The sequence below is a fragment of the Notolepis coatsorum genome (assembly GCF_963971535.1).
Source record: "Notolepis coatsorum genome assembly, chromosome: 1".
NCBI classification, from domain to species: Eukaryota; Metazoa; Chordata; class Actinopteri; order Aulopiformes; family Paralepididae; genus Notolepis; species Notolepis coatsorum.
This window is the reverse complement of record NC_140165.1, coordinates 33,973,781-34,000,829: the sequence shown is the minus strand read 5'-3', so window position 1 is coordinate 34,000,829 and position 27,049 is coordinate 33,973,781. Positions and strand designations below refer to the sequence as shown.

Here is a 27,049-nt window from a genome sequence, read left to right as displayed (position 1 = left end):
GAACGCAGTCAGAAATCATCATCATCATCATCATCATCATCATCATCATCATCATCATCAAACCTTTTATTTCCACTCGGAAAAAACAATTACAAGTGCCCCGATTGTTTCCATGTGTTTCACCTCACGTTTGTTTCAGCCTCACAGAGCCTCCTCCTCCTCCTCCTCCTCCTCCCCCTCCTCCTCCTCCTCCTCCTCCTCCTCCTCCTCCTCCTCCTCTCCTCCTCCTCCTCCTCCTCCTCCTCCTCCTCCTCCTCCTCCTCCTCCTCCTCCTCCTCAGGTGACGGTGTTCTGGACGGCACCAGCACCCTGACCCTCCTGGCCTCCAGCCTGCAGGAGCTAACCGGTCTGTTTGAGCAGTACCTGCTCTCCAGGAGTCCGCAGCACGGCTTCCTGGCGCTGCCCTCTCACCCCGCAGACACCCCCTTCCTGCTGCAGCTGCAGTTCCTCTTTGACGTGCTGCAGAAGACCGTCTCCCTCAAGGTGATGAAACATGTGACACATTCTGCCACTCTCAGAATCAGAAAGGTCTTTATTGCCAAGCAGTTTTCACATAGAAGAAATTAGCTTTGGTCATTTTCGGTGCGACATTAGTGGACAGACATTAACACTTTCAGTGCCACGGACGATATAACTCGTTTTATCAGCCCCCCTGTTGAGTGCCCATGACGACAAATATAGTTTTATTGTTTTATTAGCGATCTGAATTCATATTTCATCAACCGAGTCTCCCGTTGGTACACCAGCCCCTACAGGAGCTCAGATTGGAAAAAAGCGCCCCCTATCGTCTATCCCTGTGTAACTGCAGGTCAGTCGCTTAAACGAGGTCTTTTCAAAATGCTATAAAACGAAAATGAACCGATAAAAAAACAATCCGCTTCGACAATGTTGACTGCAAACGAGTCATTGATAAGCGACGGGCAGATTAGACAGATAGCCATAATTTAAAACATAGATTAGGCGTTTTTAACGCTAACATTGTATAAAAATGTTTACGTTCGACGTAGTTTGTTTTTTCCAGACAGCCCAAATTCTATTTATAAAGAATATGAACAGAAATGTGGTGCCTGCCCTTAGGAAACTGTGTGCTTATTGACTCATAACATTGTGTGCCCACAGCCACAGGTTTACCAGTGGTCTCTCCAAAAAGGAAACCTACATTAATGACGATATTGTAATTGCTTGACCTTTGTTTGCAAAGGGCGGCATGGTGGCACAGTGGTTAGCACTGCTGACTCACATCAAGAAGGTCCTGGGTTCAAACCTTTGTGTGGAGTTTGCATGTTCTCCCTGTGTTCGTGTGGGTTTCCTCCAGGTACTCTGGTTTCCTCCCACACCATAAAGACATGCATGTTAGGCAGGGACTACAGATGAAAACTAGCTCATTAGCTAATTCTGGCACATTTACATTGAGAAAATGTTGATTAATGTGCACTGTCCCTGGGTAAAAAGAAAAAAAGAAATAAACTTAAACTTAAACAATATATAAAATGATTAGTAGTGAGATTAAAAGCAATGTAACTTCTGTTCTCTTATTAGGCTATTATTTAAAACATTTTGTTTTGTTTAATTTGCTTCTCCCGCTGCAAATCAACCAGCTCTGAAAGTGAATTGGCACCCACCTATAAAATACACATCTGAAATGCATCACTCTATAGTTGTGCATAGTTTGTCACACAAACAGCCACCTGGGGGAGCTCTTGTATTTTTATTTATCCTTTATTTATCCAGGAATGTCCCATTGAGATACAAGATCTCTTCTTCCAGGGAGTCCTGACCAACACGGCACACAACAAGTTTCAACATAAAACAGGGCATTAAACAAAAAACATACAATTCAAATATAAATACAGAAGGTCATTTGTGCAGTGGCAAGGAGCATAATCACATTAACAATAGCATCAGGTAAAACAGTTGCATGTTTCATAAAGGGCCAATCGTAGCATACCTTTAAAAGCATTCACAGTAGGAAGTGCCTGTAGACAAAGTATTACTTGCAACGTATTTCATAAAAAGGGAGCATAGTGGGGGAATGCAGCTTTACCAAGCTCTGACTGCATCAAAGGAACATTTAAAAGCATCCCATTTGCTGCTCGTCTGGTATTAAAAAAGCAAGTATAAAAGGACAGAAGTCTGGAGATATATAAGGGCAGCTTACCTAGCAATGACTTATGACGTATGTGAACCGCTGCGTTGTGTTTTGATGGTGTGTCCCCCCCACAGCTCATCAACCCCTCTGGGAAGAGGCTCCTGTCTGCGCTGAAGATCTTCCCCTTCAAGTCTCTGAAGAGTTTAGAGGTGGGATAATGAAGGACCCTCATTAGGGCTGGGCAATTAATCAAAATAAAATCGCGATCTCGATTCATAGACCTATGCAATCTCATTTCTAAAATATGATGATTTTCTTTTATTAAAAAAGATTTAAATTATGATTATTATTATTTTTACTTAAGTTAACTTTTTTTTTAAATGATGACGATTCTGACTTGAGTTATTTTGTATGTTACAAGAGACTTTTAAGTTTAAGTCGAGCACTTTCATATATGTTATGTTTAAGTTTAAGTCAAGCACTTTGATATGTTATGTTGTCTGTTTAAGAAAGAGTGCAATCGGGGCGCCCTCGTGGCGCATACCATAGCCTTGCGCACCTACGCGGCCGACCTGGGTTCGATCCCAGCTCCCGTCGTTATTTGTCGCATGTCTCCCCCACCTCTCCTCCCATTCGCCCTCTCTGTCGGTCCTGCGTGACCAATAAAGCTGTAACAATGCAAAAAAATTATAATAATAAAAAAAAGAGAGTGCAATCAATTATTTTATTGAAAAAATAGTAATCGTGTGATCTCAATTCTTAGAGAGAAAAATTGTGATTCACATTTGAGCAAGAATCGCCCAGCCCTTACCATCATCACCCCAACAGTCTGTTCAAGCTGCTGCGGTCAGGCAAGCGCCTCTGTAATTACGCAGCAAAAACAGAGAGACTCAGGGCTAGATCCACAAAGAATGGATTGCACGGAGCAAGTTGCACCCTTACTTACAATTCATTATGAATTGAAAATGGGGGACCCTGATGTAAACAAGACGAAAGTCTTTCTCTGGTCTGCATCCCCTTAACAATTGTGTGTATTGAGCCGTACTGTATTGTACCCATTCTGCAATCTGTTAATAAAACTTTCATTCAATCAATCAATCTGCACGTACCCATTCTGATACCCACGTGATTGATTGAATGAATATTTGCAAAATTTGCAACTTGCTCCTTGCAATCCATTCTTTGTGGATCTAGCCCTCAGACTCAGCTTCTTCCCCCAGGCCATCAGAACACTGAACACTGATCTCTCCACACACACACACACACACACACACACACACACACACACACACACGCACACGCACACACACAACCTCACTTACTCTCTCACACACAAATACACTACAAAAAGGTCACTTTAAAAACATCTGTATATTTATATATTATTGTATATATTACTCATTGCCTTTATTCTTAAGCTTAGCATTGTATTCTATTTGTATAACTTTTTTTTAATCATGTCTACTCTTATTTTATTATCTATTCTACTTTATTATTCTATTTGATTATTTTTGCACAATCAAGGCAGGCATGGCCACCTACATTTCACTGCATGTCTCGTGTATGTACAGTACAAATACTCTTGAATCTTGAGGTAGGGCTGGGCGATATGGAAAAAAATCATATCGCGATAACGATATGATAATTTTATTTTATTTCTCGATATCGATAATTATCTAATTGTTATAAGTATAAAAAAAAATTAAATTTTTTTTTTTTTTTTTTTTTTTTAACAACAGATGTATGTTTATTTTGCAGCAATTCTTTGTCATTGCCGCAAAATCTTTAGTGTTACATCCCCTCACACTCCAGTTCTCAGGCTGCAGCTGGTTTAAAAGCTAAAGTAAACCGGCTTCTCTGCTGGCTGTGGCTCCAGAGGAGTTGAACAGTTCTGGCTCTGCTAGTTTATTTTCGATCTTTTGGCGCTTTTTTGGTGGACAAACCACCGCACATGTGCACTGTGACTCGTGACTGGAGTCTAGTTCTGCTAGCACACATAGCCTACTGTGTACAGACGGTTTCAAAATGTATTTTAAATTAGAAAGCAAACAAAATAAATGGACAAGAGAAAAAGAAATCTGAATTTGGTCAGTATTGTCATTTGGACAAGCAAAGCCATTACTTTAAGTTGCAGGCAAGAAAGACAAGTCTGTCCACTGTCTCTAGTTTTAAAACTGCCCTGTTGCAGGTAAAAAAAAAAAAAAAAAAAAATTTTATTTTTTTATTTTCGATATCGATTATTAAAATATATCGCGATATTTATCGTTATCGTTATATCGCCCAGCCCTATCTTGAGGTAGATTCTGAAATAGAGATGTTATAAAAACCAGCCTTCCTCCTTTTGTTTGTCGCTTGTTTGTTTCCTCCTTTATTTCCTTCCATCCATCTGCCCTCCCTCTCTTTTTCTTTGTTCCTTCCTTCTCTCCTATACCACCTACCCAACCTCCTCAAATGTACAGTTTCTTCCCCCCCAAATGTATATACTCTCTTTTTAGACTCCTTTTGTACACATAAACAGTACTGTATATTTGTAGATCTGGTATGTCATAAATGTCTAGATGCAACAGTACTGTCTACCTGTATGTCATATATGTTATGATGAATTGAAAATGGGGGACCCTGATGTAAACAAGACAAAAGTCTTTCTCTGGTCTGCATCCCCTTAACAATTGTGTGTATTGAGCTGTACTGTATTGTACCCATTGTGCAATCTGTTAATACAATTTTCAATCAATCATACCTGAGATTACATTTCCTTTCAGTGTTCATGTCCCTCTGTGCTGTCATCAACACGTGATATGATCTGTCTGTTAATCTCTCTGCCGCCTACCTGGCTGCCCCTCAGCGTTGCTAGTTGTACGATAGTTATCGCACTTGTATGGTAATCTCGCCTTCTGTACGATGTATGATCAATAATGCTAAAAGTCCCATAACGTACAATAATTTGATAATTTTGTGATCAGTAGTTGTAATCAGTCTACTTATTCAAGTCCCCTTTTTCCCTGAGGACAAAGTCATTTTAGTTCCTACCTGTCATTGTTTAATGGAAATCACAGACACAGTAGCCTATTTGAAGCATTTATTTAATTTCCATGTAGTTTATAGATATGACTCTTGGTTGTGACTTGCGTACAATAATTTCCCTAAAAATACGATAATTCTAAGCCTCTGGTACGATACTTTTTAACATCTCCCATCTGGCAACGTTGCTCCCCTATCTGTTTTTCTGTCTGTCTGTTAGTCTGTCCTATCGACACACGTCATGATGGTGTGTGCGTGTGGTTGTGTGTGTGTGTGTCCATGTTCGTGTGTGTGTCCCCAGTTGAAGCGTATCCCGCCCCACTGTCTGGAGGGTCTGAGAGGAGTCTATTCTCAGCTGGAGGTCTTCACTTGCTCTAAAAGTCTCAGCTCCCTGGAGGTATTGTGTGTGTGTGTGTGTGTGTGTGTGTGTGTGTGTGTGTGTGTGTGTGTGTGTGTGTGTGTGTGTGTGTGTGTGTGTGTGTGTGTGTGTGTGTGTGTGTGTGTGTGTGTGTGTGTGTGTGTGTGTGTGTGTGTGTGTGTGTGTGTGTGTGTGTGTGTGTGTGTGTGTGTGTGTGTGTGTGTGTGTGTGTGTGTGTGTGTGTGTGTGTGTGTGTGTGTGTGTGTGTGTGTGTGGCCGCGGGAAGTAGGGGTGCTGAGGGCGCGGCAGCACCCCCACCTAGAGGTGCAGCACCCCCTCGCGGCACAAACGGATATTGATGCAAAATAAATGTCACACCATTATAATAGTTTGGTGCCGAAACCCGGGAGATATGAGCGTTTTGGATAGCTCTAGAATGGGTGAAGACGAACGTCGGACTGAAATTGAAAGAATGAGACGAAAGCATGGCACAATCAGAGGTGTTACTACACAAGTTTTGAATCAGATGGACATTGAAATTGACAAGGAAACTCTGAATGTTGATCACTTGAGCACTTTATTGGATGTACTGGGAGTTAAAGAAGACACTTTGTTGGAACCTGACCGTGAAATAGAACAGCTAACTCTGACGGATGATTTGTATGCTGAGGTTGAAGTATATGTATAAGATGTATAAGATGTATAAGGAGCATGTCATTATGTTGAACTGACAGCAGCAGCGCAGAAGGTGAGTGATAATACCAGTAATGAATCGACTAGATCACAGAGAGCGCCAGTGAAGTAGAGAAATGTAATGTAATTACCGTGCACCGGTAAACTTCTATATAAAGGACACTTTCGTATTGTAACCCGACGTTTGGACAATCCATTATTTGGAAAGTAGTTATTCTACAGTTTGGTGTAGTATATAAAACGTGTATGGTCCGTGTTTTGTGACAGCATCGCTGTCCATGGTGCTGAAGGTCGCATTTATACTAACTAGTGTATACAGCCTCTATACAGTGCCACCACGTGATACAACGCAGCAAGATACAACACAGTTTTTTCCCAGACGGGGGGGGGGGGGGGGTTGCGTGGTCGGCACTGCACCCCCTACTCAAAACCGTGGGTATGTGTGTGTGTGTTAGCTCATGTAAAAACATAATAGAAGCATCACAATGCGTTGACATGAATTGGCAAATCAAAAGCCTCTGCTCCCTGCAGGTACTAATAACAAGGACACACACACCCATTTTCCACCAACAAACAACATGGAACATTCCGGTTTGCGCCCCTAATTGTGGTTTCAGAACCCGAAAAGTTGGTTCCCAGCTGGAACCAAAAAATAGCAGGTTTTCCTGAAGCACGAACTGCGACGACATCTGAAGTCTGAAGTTTACACACCTTCGTTTACTCCAGGTTCTCCGAGTAGGTCACTATATCTTATAATATGAGAATAATCACTCAAGCTCACTGGAATCCTTGCTACTTCATCTTTATGTGGAGATTCAGAGCTTCTTCTGGGCCAGGCGAGGCCTGTAGTGCGGTGGAATGCCATCCCTTTCTATCGCAGTGGTCACGTGGGTACAGTGCTAGTGTGGGAATGTGGCTGCAATTTTTATCTTATTTATTTCTGTCTTCGTATTTGGTTCTGTTCTTGCTCAACCAGAGGCAGAAGATTTTTGATGAATAAGACATGTAATGTGCGGTGCCCTGTGTTTACTTGTCATGTTCATGATAATAAATATATATATGAATAAAAGACAGCACCAAGGTTACTGAGTGTAACCGGTTCAACAACCAGTGCTGATCTGGTGCAAAAGAACTAAACAGTGTCGTCGACGAGAAGCGTTCTTGCATAGATTGAACTGGTCTCTGAAAAATAGTGCCATGCCTGTGAGTCGCCACTAGCGGCAGAGTGGCTAAAATTGTGAGTGAATGACTGGATCTACAAAACCATGTTGAACCTCTGATTATCTTATGTATCATCATTTAATTGGTCTTTTCAAACAAAGCAGCGGATGAGACAAAGGCTTAACTGTGTGTTGTGTGCGTGTTTGTATGTGTTGTGTGTGTGTGTGTGTGTATGTGTCTCTCTGTATGTGTCTCTGTGTATGCGTGTAGGAGCTACTGTCACTGTGTGGAGGGGACCTCAGCTCTGCTCTACCCTGGCTGGAGCTGCATACACTCAACTTCAGTTACAACTCTATAGTCTGCCTCGACCAGTCACTGGTGAGACACACACACACACACACACACACACACACACACACACACACACACACACACACACACACACACACACACACAGTCCTCAACTCGCACACCTTTATTCCATTCTGTCTATTCCATCCATCATCCACCCATCTTTCATCCATCCATCCATCCATCCACCCACCCATCCATATATCCATCCATCCAATAATAGCCCTTCTCTTGTTTTACCGTTAGAGTTTATTGAATGTCCTGAAGTCGCTTGATCTCAGCCACAACAGGATCCAGGAGTGTGCCGAGTTCCTAAAGGTAGACGTTTAGTTTGCAAAACTATACATTTTATACAGCAGATTTATTTTTAACAGATATAAAAAATTCTGATTTGATCAGTCTTCATCCCTGCTGACCTCATCCCCATTTATCCCATTTCTTTCTTTCTCTCTCTCTCTCTCTCTCTCTCTCTCTCTCTCTCTCTCTCTCTCTCTCTCTCTCTCTCTCTCTCTCTCTCTCTCTCTCTCTCTCTCTCTCACTCTCACTCTCTCTCACTCTCACTCTCACTCTCACTCTCACTCTCACTCTCACACTCACACTCACACTCACACTCACACTCACACTCACACTCACACTCACACTCACACTCACACTCACACTCACACTCACACTCACACTCTCTCTCTCTCTCTCTCTCTCTCTCTCACTCTCTCTCTCTCCCTCCATCTCAGCCATTGAGTGAACTGGAACATTTGAACCTGGGCTACAACAGCCTCCAGGGGGCGCCAACACTCAGCCTAAGCGCCAGAGCCAAACTCCTCACACTCATCCTTAGAAACAATGAACTGGAGACCATCAACGGTAAGACACACACACACACACACATACACGCACGCACGCCACACACACACACACACACACACACACACACGCACACGCACACGCACACACACACACACATTTGGGAATGCTCCAATAGTAGGTTGTAGGCCAAGTCCAGGTGCTGCAGAGAGGACAGCTGCTCCAGGCCTGGAAGATCGCACGCACGCACGCACACACACACACACACACACACACACACACACACACACACACACACACACACACACACACACACAGGGCAGGAGGTTGGCCCCTGCGGGACTCTTCCATTATTGGAAGGTCATAGGGTCGACAGCCAACATGTCCATCCTTGTCAGCGTTGATTAAAAGCTAAACTCTAAATGCTGTGAACAGCCGACTCTGAGCCCTCCGGAGAAATGCCTAAATATCGCTTTGTCTCAAAGAGGTATGATAAGAAATGCATGTTTAATTGTATCAGGTGATTTAGTCTAAATTACTAAATACAATGAAATAAATAAATACACATTGAGTAACCCTCCTCGACAGGGGTTCGATTTCATCACGATTATCGAGGCAAATGGATAAGATTAGATTCTAGTTCACTAGCCTTCATGTTTTCCGGTGCTTGTGTGTATTGCCTGTGTTTGTCTGCTCTGCTCATTTGGCTAATCTGTAGGCTTTTGAGAGCTAGCGGTTAATAGTTCTAAGGTCATGAGAAAGTTAAAATTATACCACAAGACTAAAAATAAAAAAGAAGACTTTTGGAATTTGTGAATTGACTATTCAGACATTGGCTGCTATCCTTATTACGAATATCACTGGAATAATGAGGAAACGCAGAGCAGTCCAAAGGGTCAGCCAATCAAAACCCTGGGTCCCCGGAAGGTATAATCGAGGAGATGTCACCAGTCAGCCATCCAATATGGGAGATGGGAGTATGGTGCACGCTCAGACTGCGCTGGTGGAGTGTTTATACCAAATTAAATGGAAATGCGGCCAAATTGTAACTGCACACGTGCAATACTACAACGATATGACACAATACTGATATGACACAATACTACAACGATATGACACAATACTACAACGATAGGACACAATACTACAACGATATGACACAATACTACAACGATAAGGACACAATACTACAACGATATGACACAATACGACTCTTCTATTTGTCCCTCCCTGCTGGATCCAGAGCCTAGCCACAGAGCAGCCCAGTGGGTCAGCCAATCAAAACCCTGGATCCATAGCCTATAGCCACAGAGCAGCCCAGTGGGTCAGCCAATCAAAACCCTGGATCCATAGCCTATAGCCACAGAGCAGCCCAGTGGGTCAGCCAATCAAAACCCTGGATCCAGAGCCTAGCCACAGAGCAGCCAGTGGGTCAACCAATCAAAACCCTGGATCCAGAGGCTGCAGTGGCTCAATAGGTAGAGTGGTTGTCAGGTAATCGGAAGGTTCCTGGTTCGATTCCCACTCCTCCCGAGCAGCGTGTCGAAGTGTCCTTGACACTTAACCCCTAATTGCTCCTGATGAGCAGGTTGGCACCTTGCATGGTCGCCTCTGCCGTCGGTGTGTGAATGTGTGAGTGAATGGGTGAATGTGAGGCATGAGTTGTAAAGCACTTTGGATAAAAATCTGTTGTATAAATACAGTCCATTTACCATCCAGAGCCTAGCCACAGAGCAGCCCAACGGGTCAGCCAATCAAAACCCTGGATCCAGAGCCTAGCCACAGAGCAGCCCAACGGGTCAGCCAATCAAAACCCTGTATCCGGGGCATCTCGGGACAAACGGGAAGTTCAGTATCGTATATAACTGATGCACACGCTTCAAACTTAATCCATTATCAGCCATCATACGCCTTCTCTGCCAGCCATGATGCTCCCCTACAGTGTTGAAGCCTGCCGCACTCTGCTCTGGCAGTAGACCTGTTTATTTGTCCTAGATCTTTGCCAGGTTTGAGATGTCCATCATTACACATCGTCATGGCAGCGGGGGGGTTGACCTGTGGCTTGTCCTGGGTGACCTCAGCCTGAGTTTCTGCGTGTTTATTTACCGGAGTGGGGAAAACGTTGGTAACGAAACATAAATACAAAATAAAATAAAACTGTTTATCAGAGCGGGGAATCTTTGGGAACGAAACATAAAAACCCAAGTACAAAGATTATACTGTTATATTGTATTTTACTGACCTTATATCACCCTTTTTTTGATCAGGAACACTTGAGAAATGTGTGTTTTTTATGGGTCTATGTGTGTTTGTTCACACAGAAAATCGTCAATAAAAGTTTTTGGCAGCCTTTGAAACCAGTATGCTGTGCATATATACGTGTAAAATTGTGCGTGTCTGTGCGCGTGCGTGTGTGTGTGTGCTTTTCCAGGCGTGGAGCAGCTGTGCTCTCTGCAGCACCTGGACTTGGCCTACAACCTGCTGTTGGAGCATTCTCAACTGGCCCCATTGTCCCTGCTGCACTGCCTCGACACGGTAAGACACACACACACACACACACACACACACACACACACACACACAGGGACCGAAACTAAAGCCTGCCGCCCGCCAGGGGCGGTCTGTTTTTACCTTTGGCGCATGACACTTAGAGGGCTGCCCGCCGTGTGGCGTGTAGACGTGTAGTTCATAAGCAGGCCCCTAAAAATATTTGTATGCGAACGGTAAAAATCAATTACAGATTATAGCCTCTCGTCTTTTTTTTCCTCCGCTGCGAGATCGTTAAAAAACTACAAGTCCCACATTGCACTCAAGCCAACGGTCCAATCACAGTAGAGTGAAGTGACTGGTTTCATGGGAAATAAAGCAAATGACCAATCGGAAGCTCTAATTTTTCTTGTTTACTTCCTGAAACTCCGCGATCAGGGCTCTCGTTTTCCGAGACACCAACTTATTATAGTCTCTCTTACCAATAGCAATAGATTTTAGAACACCTAGATTTATCGATAGCAATAGTAATATAACGTTAATGCAACAAAACGAATGCCTTGCTTTGTTAATCATAACGTTGATGCAGTAGCGTATGTCGGTGTGTTGGCTGTAACGGACATGACAATAACATAACGTGTACACATTAAAATTGCGATAATCTATTCTAACATTTTCAAATCGATGCAGTTGAATTTCCCCCTTAGGATCGATGCATTGTTACACCCCTACACCAAAGTCACTGGCCCACTGTGTATCTGTGTGTATAATAACTTGGCTAGCGTTATCAACAGCAGAGGTGGGCAATGGGTCCAGCTGCAGCACCGGAGTGCAAGCGATGTGATGTAATTGGCAGACTCGACTGTCAATCAATGGTCTACCTGACACGCAAACTCAAACAATGTTTCTGTACTGGAGGTGTGATTGATTGATTGATTGAAAACTTTATTAACAGATTGCAGAATGGGTACAATACAGTACAGCTCAATACACACAATTGTTAAGGGGATGCAGACCAGAGAAAGACTTTCGTCTTGTTTACATCAGGGTCCCCCATTTCAATTAATCAGGAAAGTGTACAGTATTTCAATAGGCAACCCTGAAAGGATTATTTTTCTAGAAGAGCAACACAGCCAAAACAGACAGTGGAGCTGTTTGCAGATAGCAAGCATTTTGACTTATTGCGTGGTGGCGATGTCTTGCAGATAATACAACTACAAGTATGATTATATAATATATATTTTATTTAAAAAAAAAAATTTATATATAAAATATATATTGGCAGGTAAGAAATATGCTTGGCGGGTAGACTCTTCCCATCTACCCGCCACTGGCCGGTGAGTCAAAAAGTTAATTTTGCTCCCTGCACACACACACACACACACACACTGTGGGAGGATAGTTTAAGTTTAAGTTTATTTGGATCCCCATTAGCCACAGCAGTGCTGGGGCTATTCTTCCTGGGGTCCATAACATGTAAAATACAGTTACAGACTTATACACTCACAACATTCACATGTCATACAGACAATTAAAACAACAATAAAAACCCTAATCAAATTCATAATGCAATACAACAATATATACGCCTTATGAATTCATAATACAATACAATAATACCTACTCATAATTAATTCATAATACAATACAGCATAATATACTATTTAGCTTTTACATACATTATCTATGTTCATATCAGCCAATTATACAATCTTTTAATAATATATCCCTATCAGACACATGCCTTTTCATCTATATATACCTATCTCTTTATCAGACACATACATTTTCATTTACGTACACACTATCTATTAGGGAATGTCAATTTCTTTGGTTGAAAATGTTTTACCACGATTTTGAAACGACATTTACTATTCTCCTGCTTAACATGTCTGGGAAGAGAGTTCCATTCCTGCATACCACGGAACATGACAGTTCGCTTCATTGCATTCGACCTCACTTTTGGAAGTGTAAAACCTCGTGCAGAAGCATGTCTGGTGGAATGGTTGTGTCTGTCAAGACTTATAGATAAATTGTTATATAAAATTGAGGGGATCTTTGTAACAAGAATATTCCTAGTGAATACAAGGAGTGAGCAGAGTAATTTGTGTTTGACAAGTAACCAAGTTAAACAACTGTGCATCGCTGCAACATTAGTTCTGTACTCACAGCGAAGCGCTATACGTGCTGCTTTGTTTTGTACCATTTGCAATTTTTTCAGTTTATTCGTCGTTACATTCGACCATACTGCAGGACAATAGTCAAGATTTGACAAAACCAGAGCTTGAATTACCTGTTTGATAGAATTTAGTGGTAACAAATGAGCACATCTTTTAACAACAGAAATCCCTCTTCCCATTTTCACTACTATATTGTTTATATGGTGTGACCATGACAATTTACTGTCTAATGTTACCCCTAGGAGTTTAGTCTCCTGGACTTGATTAATTACCACATCACTTATCAAAAGTTTCAAGACTGGGTTCGTTCTTAGAGTATGGTTTGAACCGAAAAGTATGCTACTTGTCTTTGATATGTTTAGAACTAGTTTGTTATTCTTTATCCATTCCAACACTGATTGCAACTGCCTTTAGGACCGTATTTAATTCATTGGCTGTTGAGGCTGATGTGTAAATCGTTGAATCATCCGCATACATAGAAATATAGGACTTATTTAGGACAAGAGGCATGTCATTTGTAAATATGGTGTAGCGCAAAGGCCCAAGGTAACTTCCTTGGGGTACTCCACACCTTACCGTTTTAACTTCTGGATCTGAGTTGATCCTACATCTTTTTGTCAACTGCCCAAATCTCCACTATTCGTATAGGAAGTTGTCACAAACAAAGGTCTAATAATAATATAAATGTACCTGGACCGGGTTGTTGTGAAGCCAACCCATCCAGAAAGTGCATTTAGCGCAGGTCCCAGTAGAAGGAAATAATAACGCGTTTTCAAAAGTAAATGATATTTTGACAATGACACAGAAGTGTATTGTCATAACTGTGTATCATGTATCAACTGTTCTTTGATATACAGCCTGATATATAGCTGGCAGACCACATATGGCTGTAGAGAACTGTGTTTGACTGCTAAATCAAATCAAATTTATTTGTAAAGCCCACAATCACAAGTTAATGTCCCCATGGGCCGGACAAGTCTTCTTTAAGTCTTCTTTTGTCCGTCTTGATGTCTCTTAGCTGAACCTGGAGGGGAACCCTCTGTGCTTCCAGAAGACCCACCGAGCCGGCACCGTCCGCCACCTGTCCCCCAAGGCCGCCCACCTCAGGGTGAGTGATGGGGGAGGGGAGGGAGGGGGTGAAAAATATACACAGACAGGGTGACTGGGTGAGTGGCGTCTGGTTTGTCTCTCACTCTCAGAGACTTTGATTTGATTAGATTTTTATTTGGAAATTACAAACTCATCATAAAAACAATATTATCATGACCAATTTGTATTCCTGAGGATATCACCTAAAAGCATAAATTAAAACACTTATTTCCAAGGTGGTCCTTGATGGAAGACATAAAAACACAGCGCATATACAGTAGCCTACTAGAAAGAACCAGAGTTCCAGTCCCCTGTCTACCATATCCATGGAATCTGATTTCCTGCGCTATGGCTGCTGAGCCATTTGCCTTTACAGTACCTTTGTTTTTAAAATGCTTTTAGTTTGACTTTGCTTGGTAGGCAGAGGTAGTTTATTCCAAAGTACAATGCCTGTGTAGAAAAAGTCTTACTTCTAGCTTTAGGAACACTGCAACAAAGACGAAGGTGCCTTTGATAAGTTGAATGTTATTTTGGCACATGGTGATGGTAGCCTAGTGGTAAGAGACGCAGGGACCGTCTCCGGACCGGCGTGGAGAAATCTGGGCCGGATTGAGTGAATGAGCAAGCAACCACTGCAGAGGTGCCCTTGAGCAAGGCACTTCACCCCTTAACTCATTCCCCGCCAACAACGAGTTTACTCATTATTGGGAGCCGACACTTGGACGCCAACAACGAGTATACTCGTTATTTGATAGTTTGAGTCTGAGATCGCCAAAGTGCAATACCGGCCGCATCCAGCTAGACGGCGGTATCGAGCACCCTTTGTAACCTTGTATCTTGGCCTGTGTAACGGCCAAATGTCTCCGGTCTCACTTTTCCTTGTTGGCCGAGTGGAGCGATTCTCCCGGTTCCATTGAAGCGCGTCAAATATCCCCGATCCATATGTTGTGGTGGGTTATGCCGTGGACCAAATGGACATCGGATGTACCAGACATAGCTGTCAACCATCCCGATTTTCCCGGGATTGTCCTGAATTTCAACCTTCCCGTTCATCCCGTTCCCGGATTTTTCCCGTTTTTTAAATTTTTTATAAATGTTTACAAAATGGCTGCAATTCCCCTCCGTGACGACAGGTGGCAGCAGTGTAGATTAGAACGTTAGCACAGGAAGTCAGACCGGAAGACGGTTGCGACCCGAAGAAGAAGAAGAACAGCGACCGGAATCCGGATAAAGGAGGGGTTTAGCTCGAAATGTATTACATTCTACGATGGACTTGAGAGAGGATTGTGCGGTTGCACCAGCTAAGAAAGCCAAGAAGAGCTACAAATATCTCGCCAAGTGGGAGGAGACGTTCCCGTACCTCACGAAAAGCAACGTTTCAACACTATGCTTTTTGTAAATTATGCCGCGCTGATTTCAATGTCGCACACGGAGGAAAAAGCGACGTCAGTCATCATGACCAATCGGCGAGGCATAGAGGCTATGAACATTTTTCACAAATACACTCCTTCTCAGAAGGTGTTGAGAAATGCGAGGTCTGCAACCTATACCTACAACAGGTCCCTGGCCGATGCAAGAGACCCCCACAGGAAATGAAGTGGTATCCCCCATCCATTCCAGAGTGATAAAACAGTCTAATTAGATTAGATTAAAATGTATTGTCATTATACAGTACAACGAAGACATTTGGCATCCAACCAGAGTGCAAATGTAACAGTAAAGTGCAATAGTAATATACAATACTAATCAGATGTATGTACAGTACAGATCACTTTAAACAAAATGTCACTTTAAAGGAAGGAGGTATTGTATAGTTTAGATACATTAAGAGTTACAATTGTATTGTAGTGTACATAGGAACCAGTTTTTCAGGAACTTGGCATGTCTTTTTTTATCATGCATATCTTGTGTTACCTATTCTTTTTTCTATGCCTATTTTTATTTGTATTTTGCACAATCAATCCGCATTTCACTGTATGTATGTGACAAATAAACCTCTTGATTCTTCTTGAGTTGTAGTATTAATATGTACAGTGGTGAAGGTATAAAGACACTATGGTAATACATTGATTGATTGCTAACTTTAACAGATTGCAGAATGGATACAATACAGTATGGCACAATACACAATTGTTAAGGGGATGCAGACCAGACATTTACATTTTACATTTAGTCATTTAGCTGACGCTTTTATCCAAAGCGACTTACAAGTTCTGTGCGACAAGACAGCAAGAAGGGTATAACTCTATCAGCTGAGTAACAATGTTCATCAAAGTGTTGCGTGTTACAGTGTAGGTTAGTTTATTAGGACAAGTGCATGACATTAAGGTTAGTCGGGGTTAGATTTTTTTTTTTATTTATATTTTTTTTTTTTTTATCATTTCAGATAATGGTTGAAGAAGTGAGTCTTTAGTCGACGGCGAAAGATTGGACGGGATTCGGCTGTCCTAACTGGGATGGGTAGTTCATTCCACCATTGTGGGGCAAGGACTGAGAATAGGCGGCTTCTCTTTGATGACCCTCCGGGAGCTTGGATAGGAGTAGATCTGAGGCGGCCAGAAGACGCAGAGCGTAGGGGTCTTGAGGGTGTGTAGTTAGAGACCATTGACCGGAGGTAGGCGGGAGCGGTTCCCTTTGCCGCACGGTATGCTAGGTCGAGGGCCTTGAAGCGGATACGTGCAGCAATGGGGAGCCAGTGCAGGTCCCTAAGAAGTGGGGTGACATGGGCTGACTTCGGTAGGTTTGAGATCAGGCGGGCCGCTGCATTTTGAATGAGTTGAAGAGGCTTGGTGGCAGTGGCCGGGAGGCCAGCTAGCAGTGCGTTGCAGTAGTCGAGGCGGGAGATGACTGTTGATTGGACGAGGAGTTGGGTGGCTTCTTTTGTCAGGAAGGGGCGTATCCTTCTGACGTTGCTCAGGAGGAATCTGCAGGTTCTGGTTGTCGCTGCGATGTGAGCAGAGAAGTTCAACTGGTCGTCAAGGACAACACCAAGGTTCTTGGCGGTCGGCGACGCGGTCACAGCTGCATTCTCGACTGTGATGGAGAGGTCGGTCAGGGGGGAGGATTTGGCCGGCAGGTGGAGCAATTCTGTTTTGCTTAGGTTCAGTTTGAGGTGGTTGGTCGTCATCCAGGCGGAGATGTCGGACAGACAGGCCGAGATCCGCTCAGAGACGTGGACTTCTTCCCCCATTTTCAATTCATCATAACATTTATGTATGCATTGTAAGATTTCAATAAATATGAACATGTTAATGCTATACTACTACATAAAGTGAATTTATACTGAATTTGTCTTACACTTCCATTCATTTAATGCAGGGATGTTCACAGCATTTCACTTTCAACCAGGTATCTGATTAATTTAATTTAACGAGGGGGAGGAGACTACATTGGGAGGGGGCGGGGCGAAATTTCCAGTTTTTTTCAAATGCCAATGTTGACAGCTAGCTATACCAGATGGCGATCAAACAATTGGAATATTATTTTTGGAATACTCCCAATCACAGGTAAGGACTATCTGACGTCAATTTTAGCTTGATCCTGCAATGCTTTTACACCGATCGGACTGATAAGCGGTTTTAGTGTTCAATACGAATGCTGTTACTGACAATCAAATAATCAGAAACGACCCCCCCCCCCTTTCATGCATTCATGATGAAACATAATACCTATGACATAGATGTGATTTGGGAATAGTAGCATGTACAGGCAAGAAACGGCAACGTCTATAGTAGAATTGACATAAGGCTATTACTCAGCCTTTTGGGAATTACCCCAGACCACGCTATAATAACGATACTTATATTCACCATGGTATAACACAGGAACGTATGGATGGAAAAATTCATTCAAGACAAACTCTAACCTTAACCAACTTCGAAAGAGTGCCTAAGCTTAACCGGTGATAGAAACAGGCGTCACACGATTGGTGCAGATGTCACACGCGCAGAAACGTCAGTGGCCAATCAGATAGCAGAACTAAAAAACTAGACGCAGCTGGGCTGCCCCCCAAAGAATTGAATACCTGTGCAAATAAAATTAAATACGTTTTAATACCTTTTAAGGCCTTACGTTTAGAATTATGAATTTAATACTTTTTAATGCCCCACAGATGCCCCTGTATTTTAGTGGAACACTGAAACATTAACTCATTGACCGCCGGGAAGCGTCTAGTTTTTTACCACTGACGTTTCTGGGCATGTGACATCTGCGCCAATCGTGTGACGCCTGTTTCTATCACCGGTTAAGCTTAGGCACTCTTTCGAAGTTGGTTACGGTTAGAGTTTGTCTTAGAGCAGGGCGATAGAACACCAGCCCTGATTCCAAACTCTAACCTTAACCAACTTCGAAAGAGTCGCTTAAGCTTAACCAGTGATAAACTAGGCGTTAGGTAGTTTGCAGGCTGTTCGAGGCGGAAATGGGCGCAGAAACAGGCGTCACGCGATTGGCGCACATGTCACATGACCAGAAACGTCGGTGGCCAATCAGATCGCAGAACGCGAATGCGAAACTGGAAATGGTTGGTAAAAAACTAGACGCAGCCCAGCTGTCGGGAGATAATAAACGACTAAATAATATTAAATATATAAAATGTTTTTGTATTCAAGTCATTGTTTTTTGCGGGGCAACTGGGAGCTTCTGGCCAGAGCTTGTATGAAAGGCGCAAGAATTTAAATTGGCACGCAAGTGCAGCCGCCAGTTCAGTGTCGCTAATACTGCGTGTGTTTTTTTTGTTTTTCTAGTTGGTTGTGAATTTGTTATTACATTTAGCTCTAATTGGTATTAAAAAGGCCAAATGTAACTTAAACCTGCAGATACCTTGAAACAGTACCAGCAGTAGAAAAGACTGCTTGTGCCGGGCAGCTCCCAGGTGTGAACATGTGTAACGGTGTGAAGTAGGCTGTTGCTGAAAAATGTGCTCAGTCATCAGTTCCCCCGGATAAACGAGGGTTAAAAAACGGATAAACAAGGGTTAAAACGGATAAACTAGGGTTAAAAACGGATAAACCAGGGTTAGAAACGGATAAACCAGGGTTAGAAACAGATAAACAAGGGTTAAAAATGGACAAACAAGGGTTAAAAATGGATAAACAAGGGTTAAAAGCGGATAAACCAGGGTTAGAAATGGATAAACAAGGGTTAGAAACAGATAAACGAGGGTTAGAAATGGATAAACAAGGGTTAGAAATGGATAAACAAGGGTTAAAAGCGGGTAAAACGAGGGTTATCCGGCAGCTCACCAGTGTGTGAGAGAGAAGGGGCTTGTAATGTGAGTGTGAGTCAGCGATTGACAAGTTGACAGGTGTGACTTATCATCTCTCTCTCTCTCTCTCTCTCTCTCTCTCTCTCTCTCTCATCTCGTTCTCTCTTCAGCTCAAGCTCGACGGCACCCCGCTGTCCTCGTCAGAGCTGTCGGTGAGTAACCCGGGCGATCACATGACCCCCTGCTGCTGAGAAATAATTAGTTTTCCCCAATTCGCTCCCTGTCGTCACTTATCCACATAATATACCAAGGTGATCTTTGCTGTTTTCAATGGTGTGCATAAGTGGTCTGCAGGAATAATATCTACAAGAATAGTATCTACATAACATTGGATACATAGCTCACGCAGCACACCAAGGAACTGAGGAACAGTAGTGCATATGTGGGTAGTAATCGAAAGGCCGCCATTTTAGTAGCAGTAGAATGGGGTGGAGAAGCTGCGATGCTCTTAAAGGAGCGCAGTAATATTATGGTGAAATGCGCTTACCATCTTCTCCAGAGTCAGACAAGAAGATAAGATACCAATTTCCTCTCTGGGAGTAGAAAGCTATCCGGCTGCAAGCTAGCCTAGCTTAGCACAAATGAATGGAAGCGGATATGGATCTGCTGGCCCGGCTTCAAACTCCAGGAAAGGTGTTTTTGGCTAGCTGATCCTTCCATTAGTTTGTGCTTAGCTAGGTTAACTTCCAGCCAGATAGCTTTCTACTGAACACACAGAGAGAAAATTAGTATCTATCTTCTTGTCTGACTATGGAGAAGACCCTAAGCGCATTTCCCATTATGTTGCCGTGTTCCTTTATTAACACAAAACAGCAGTTGAAGTCTGTTAAAGCACTTATGGGCATGGAGGACGATGGGCGAGCTGGGGTCGTACCACAAGCCCCCGACACCCTGGAGCGTGAGTCTGACACTCATTTGGCTTCAGTATGGGACCAAGTGGACCATACTATTCCATCTGAGGAGGATGTTGCTCACAAGTGGTAAAATGGTAAATGGACTGCATTTATATAGCGCTTTTATCCAAAGCACTTTACTATTTGTTCCTCACATTTTACCTATTCACTCACACATTCACACACTGACGGTGGAGGCAACCATGCAAGGTGTCAATTTGCTCATCGGGAGCAGTTAGAGGTTAAGTGTCTTGCTCAAGGACACTTCGACATGCTGCCCAGGAGGAGCGGGAATCGAACCGGGAACCTCCGGAGTACCAGACGACTGCTCTACCTCCCGAGCCACCCCCGGTCAAAGGGTGCCCTACCTCTCCTGAGCATCGGCACATGGGGGGGGGGGGGGGGGGGGGGTCAAAGGGCAGACTCTGCAAAATTAGTTATGCTGGGTAAGTCAGCCCCGACTGCATTCCTTCTTGAGTTTTAAAGACTTTTTTTTTTAAGAACTGGCGCCTGTGTTATGTGATGTTTTTAATACATGTATCCAATACATTCTTCCAAACCAATTGGTCGAAGCTGTTCCCAATGAAGCAAAGCCCCGCCTCCCAGCCGACTACCGTCACGTTTCATTAGTCAGCCGTGTTGGCACAGTGTATGAAGGGGTCCTAAGGGATGCCCTGTCGGAGGACACACTTTACCAAACTGCCCCATGATCACACCACAGTTTATGGGTAATAGATCAACTGTCACTGCTCTGATTCAGATCCTGCAATGTTGGCACGAAGCACTCAATAACAACCCCAGAATGGACGTAAATGCTGTTTTTGTTGATTTTTACAGAGCTTTTGACACAATAAAGCAGTCAATTGCTTCATAACACTGTTTGTCAGACGCCCCCTTTGGCTCACCGTGAGGAGCTGTCTGAGTGACAGAAAGCAAAGGGTGTAGTGGGGTTCCTGTGTCTGATCCCTGTGCACTACCAGCTGGTGTCCCCCAGGGGGGGCCAACGTCCCTGTTGCTCTTTGTCATTTGCATCAACAGCATTGGATTCACTTCTGCCTCCCTCCTGTTATCCCAGTGAAATATGCTGATGATCTTACAATCGCGGAGCTCCTGGTGGCGTTTGTACATGGCCTGACTCTGGCCCTTGGATTGAATGGGGACAGGTGTTTTCACTGGCAAGGAACAGAGCTAAGAGCGTGGATACAGTATGTTCCAGGAGAGAGAGAACAACGTCCCTTCACCTCCATCTCCAACAATTTCTTGACAAAACGTGAGCGGAGTCTCCACCTTTAACCTGCTTGGAGTTCAGATATCATCCGATTTGTCACAGAATGCCCACATCAAGTATAATGCTCTCAAAGACACAGAACATAATACAGTGGGATGGAAAATGTACATGGGCTGTGCAATTGAGCAGTAATGTGCAAAAAGAATCAACAGTGAAGTAAGAAGAGTCTTGATTGTATATACAAATATATAGTCCAGTAAGGGTGTGTTAATGTAACACAGTGGGGGTCCCGAGCCTTGTTGATGAGGCTCACTGCAGAGTGGTAGAAGCTGTTCTTGTGGCGTGATGTTTTGGTCCTGACCGCAGCCTCCTGCTAGAGGGGAGTGTCTGAAACGGATTGTGACCGGGGTGGGAGGTGTCGGCCACAATCCTACCTGCACGCTTCAGGGTCCTGGAGGCGTACAGGTCCTGGAGAGATGGCAGATTGCAGCCGAGTGAATGACATGCTGCAGCCTGCCCTTGTCCTTGGCAGTGGCTGCAGCATACCATAATGGAGGAGGTGAGGATGGAGTCGATGATGGCTGTGTAGAAGTGCACCATCATCGTCTTTGACAGATTAAAATTCTTCAGCTCCCGCAAGAAGAACATTCTCTGCTGCTGTACTTTCTTAATGAGGGAGCTGATGTTCAGCTCCCACTTGAGCTCAATGGAGATGATGGTTCCCAGGAAGCGGAAGGACTCCACAGTGTCCACTGGGGAGTCACACAGGGTGATGGGCGTGAGAGGGGCTGGGGTCTTTCTCTAGTCCACAACCATCTTCGGTGTCTTAAGAGCGTTGAGCTCCAGATTGTTCTGGCTGCACCAGGTCACCAGATGAATGAATGAATGAATGAAAACTTTATTTAACAGATTGCAGAATGGGTACAATACAGTACGGCTCAATACATACAATTGTTAAGGGGATGCAGACCTGAGAAAGTCGTTTGTCTTGTTTCCATCAGGGTCCCCCATTTTCAATTCATATAGACATTTATGACATACATAACATACATGACATTTATGGCATAGGGACATATAGGTATTTAGTACTGATACATTTGTGACATAGGCGGTATTCAAATATACAGTACTGTTACCCCTAGATCCTGACAGAGTATATACATATGATGGGGAGGGGACTGTACATTAGGAGGGGGTGGGTGGGTGGGAGGGGAATATACATACGGCGGGGAGGGAATATATATATATATATATATATATACATGCAGTGGGGAGGAGACTGTCTATTAGGAGGTGGTGGGGGTTTTGGGCATTTACGGTGGCCAGTTTCGAATTGCAGCCTCCCGTAGGTGCTCTTTAAGGGCGGTTTTGAATGTGGGCAGGGATTCACATTCCTTTACAGCTTTGGGTAGGGCGTTCCACATTGTTGTGGCATAATTGCGAAACGTGTTTAGTCCCTTGTTTGAGCCGAATCTGGGTTTAACATGATTTGTTGAGCTTCCTCTGGTGTAGTGGTTGTGGTATTCACTGACCTTTGGGAAGTATTTTGACATGTACATGGGCACCCCGGTCGTATAGTGTATCTTGTAGACCAGGCCCATTGCAAGTTGCTGTACTCTGTCGTCTACTCTAAGCCATCCTAGGTTGGCAAAGTGGGCAGGGGTGAGGTGGGTTCTGGGGTTCAGGTCAAGTAGTAGTCTGACCAGTTTGTTTTGTGATGTTTGTAATTTTGTTTTAAGCGCCTTTGAGGTGCTTTGGTACCATGAGGTGCACGCATAGTCATAGTACCCTTGAATGAGTGCTCCTGCCAGAGTCCTCAGGGTATTCTTGTTTACCAGAGAGGAGATCCGGTACAAGAATCTAGTTCGTTGGTTGACTTTTTTTATTACATTGGATGCCATTTTGTCACAGGAAAGATTTGCCTCTAGGATGGAACCCAGGTAGGTAATTTCGTCTTTCCTTGTGACAATATTGTCACCCACTGTAACTGAGAAGCCGTCGGTCTTGCTGAGCTTGTTATTTGAACCGAAGAGAATGGACTCTGTTTTGCCCATGTGTAATGATAGTTTGTTATCAGCGAGCCATATGCAGATTTTGCCTAGTTCCGTGCTGAGGGTTTTTTCAACCTGCAATTTGTTCTTGTCAGAGACCAGCAGGGCTGAGTCGTCCGCAAACAGGAACAAGTTGCAGTCACAGGCTGACGACATGTCATTTGCATAAATTAGGAAGAGTAGCGGTCCTAGTATGCTTCCTTGTGGAACACCACAGCTCACTGTGAGGGGGGGGGATAGAGTACCGTTTACCTCTACCATCTGTTCTCTCCCCTCCAGGTAGGATTGCATCCAGCTCACTGATAGGCTATCAAAACCAATTGCTTTTAGCTTGTCCATTAGAATGGAGTGATTGACAGTGTCGAAGGCCTTTTGTAGGTCCAGCATGACCATGCCGCAGTATTTGCCAGCGTCCACCTCTTGTTTGATGTGGTCGTTCAAATAGAGGAGGCATGTGTCAGTGGAGTGGGACGTTCTGAAGCCAGATTGGAATTCGTAGATTAGGTTTTTTTCCGCCAGGTACTTTTCGACCTGTTCGTAGACTATTTTCTCCATGACTTTCGAGATGGAGGTAAGAATAGAAACAGGGCGGTAGTTGCCTGGGTCTAATTTGCTGCCCTTTTTGTGTAGAGGGGTCACTCTCGCAATTTTGAAGTCCTTGGGGACGTGCCCCTGTTTTATAGAGAGGTTTATTATGTGTGTGATGACTGGGGTGATGGCGGCTGCTGCGTCTCTGAGGAATTTGGAGGGGATGTTGTCATGGCCAGTGGCCTTGTTAGGTTGGAGGGCGCTCAATTTTTTGAGTACCTCATCGGTTGTTACCATGGTCAATCTCCCACCTGTAGGCAGACTCATCCCCACCGGAGAGGGGGGCGGGGGGATCTCAGAGGTTGGGGGCTGAGTGAAAGGCGTGATGAGGCCACCCTGTGCACCCTCACTAACACACTCAGTGCAGTTCATCCCTGTTTCCTATCTGCAGCCACAACACCCTCCTACTCACTTGGTGCAGGGAATTTGCAATGGCCATGATTAGAACCAAAATACTTTCCTTTATTCCTTGTGCTCTTAAAGGTCCCCTATTATAAAAATTGCCTTTTCCAGTGTTTTGCATTGTTTTCAAGCAATGTGGGGTTGTACCAACACTGACTAAATGTGAAATCTGTACCATGTCCCATTTCTGCAGTTAAGCTGAGACAATAACGCCCCCCACTGAAACAAGACATTCTGAATTGACTCGATCTGTGACGTGTAAGAATTCTGATCTGCCACCGCCCGCCCACAATCAACTGTGATTGGACTAGCATAGCGTTGAATGATGATGAGGAGCGAGTGGAAATAATGCGGAAGCGGTTTCGACAGCAGAGTTGCCACCTTCAGCTGTTCTACTGTCAGCACTTCCTAAAAACTGTTTGACAGTGTTCCTAATCGTTTCCTAATGATATCGTGCTCCACAAGCAATGAGCCAGGGCAGTGGCAGTTTTTTGGCTACACACTCGCCGAACGGCAGCGCTTCTCTCCTCTCGTCTCACAGACACACGCACATACACGCACGCACACACAGTCACACACACACACACGCACCCAGAGATGGAGCGGGTGTGTGCCCTTTGAAAAGGTTCTTCCATCCTAGCGTATCTGCCAGTGCAGGTGGGTGACTGTCAATCAAAGCGCATTGCGAGTATGGGCGGAGCCCAGCCAAAAACAGCTTGTACTTTGGAAGAGGAGAAAGTGGTGCACCAAAGTACTTGATTAAAAATACAAAACAATGAATTGTATTGAAGAAAACCTTACAGATGTGTTCCATAGACTCACAGGAATTGTGTAAAATTGCCCAAATAGTGAACAATAGGGGGCCGTTAAATAGTTTTATGACCTTTTTATCTAGAGATTATGCTCTTAATGTCATGCTTTATTGCTTACAATGTTGATCGCTCTTATGTTTGATGCATTTCAAGATTCACTGTTAATTGTGTTTTTATGCTGCTGTACTCTGCCTTGTCAAACTTTAATACATGAAACATTGAAACTTAGTAGCTAGTGGTAGTAGCATGTAACTGGTAGTAGCTAGTGGTAGTAGCATGTAACTGGTAGTAGCATGTAACTAGTAGTAGCATGTAACTAGTAGTACTGTAGCTAGCTAAAAGTCACAATCTCTGTTTGGACTCCCTCGGAGAAAACTATAAATTATGATTGGAGGATCAAGAAAAGAGGGCAGCGTTCGAGATAGTTCAATTACCGTACATATTGGCCGTTCCAAATCCACAGGTTCTACCCAAACTAGGCCAGATGATTGGCCAGGCCCAGACCTCTACCGCGGTCGCCGTGGCACCTGAGCGGGGTAGCCGGGACGCGTCCAGCGGAGGCGGGGAGTTGAGTGACAGCATGGAGGTGGGAGTGACTCGAATCCGCAGGAAGAAAGCTAGGGTGAGCTCAGCTCTTCCAAAACATGTTTAAAGTTCACACACATCCATCAACCTCACTGGCCTCTCATCTGTGACTCATGTGATGATGTTCTCCCTCCTCTTTCAGAGTAAAGTGAGAGTCAGGAGAGCCAGCATCTCTGAGCCCAGCGATACTGACTATGAGCCTAGAACACGGCCATCCACAGAAGGTGTGTGTGTGTGTGTGTGTGTGTGCGTGTGTGTGTGCGTGTGCAAAGAAGTGTGCATTTGTTTCTTGCAGGCAGTGCATTTACTTCAAGTGCTTCCTGCCCACCGGCTGTCACTGGTAGTCTGCATGGTAGTCTGCATGGTATAGTAGTCTGTATGGTATGCAAATCTGTATGTTCATCTGTATGGTATGGTAGTCTGTTTGGTAGTCTGCATGGTATGGTAGTCTGCATGGTATGGTAGTCTGTTTGGTAGTCTGTATGGTATGGTTGTTTGTATGGTAGTATCCAGTAGGGATGGGCATTTTTAAGAAGAATCCATATAGATTGATCGCATGCTATACTCTAGTGATCGTGTATTACTCGAGAAAAAAAAAAAATATATATATATATATATATATATATATATATATTTTTTTTTACTTAAGTTTGTTCATTCATGTATATGTTTAAGGAAACCAACAAACAGTTATAATCTTACACACATTTTTTTTTTTTTTTTTTTTTTTTTTAAATAAATAAAAAACCAAAGATTATTAATAATTTAAGATAGATTTTTCTCATAGCTACGAGTCATCAATTACTCACGGCCATCCCTAGTATCCAGGCATTAAAGCGCTCCGTCTTGAGACGGATTTCCATCAATTTGATTCAGAGTCGTGACGGATTTTCCGTCAATTGGCTACCTGGTATAATATGATTTGTAGATGCATACAGATTGAAACTAAATTGAGCCAATCGGAGGCGTCAAATATGATGAAAAAGGGAATTTTTTT

General features: G+C 43.6%; 1 protein-coding gene across 1 annotated transcript in view; it reads left to right on the top strand.

The window, feature by feature from the left end:
- The window catches only part of stk11ip (serine/threonine kinase 11 interacting protein), a 145,408-nt gene that overhangs the window by 11,797 nt on the left and 106,562 nt on the right, over positions 1-27,049 (top strand). The window contains exons 3-13 of the mRNA XM_084316217.1: positions 281-483; positions 2,224-2,298; positions 5,412-5,507; positions 7,593-7,700; positions 7,920-7,991; positions 8,405-8,534; positions 10,906-11,009; positions 14,160-14,249; positions 19,604-19,645; positions 25,931-26,089; positions 26,195-26,276. Coding sequence (XP_084172343.1) covers positions 281-483; positions 2,224-2,298; positions 5,412-5,507; positions 7,593-7,700; positions 7,920-7,991; positions 8,405-8,534; positions 10,906-11,009; positions 14,160-14,249; positions 19,604-19,645; positions 25,931-26,089; positions 26,195-26,276 — 1,161 coding nt within the window. The remainder of the gene's footprint in view (positions 1-280; positions 484-2,223; positions 2,299-5,411; positions 5,508-7,592; positions 7,701-7,919; positions 7,992-8,404; positions 8,535-10,905; positions 11,010-14,159; positions 14,250-19,603; positions 19,646-25,930; positions 26,090-26,194; positions 26,277-27,049) is intronic.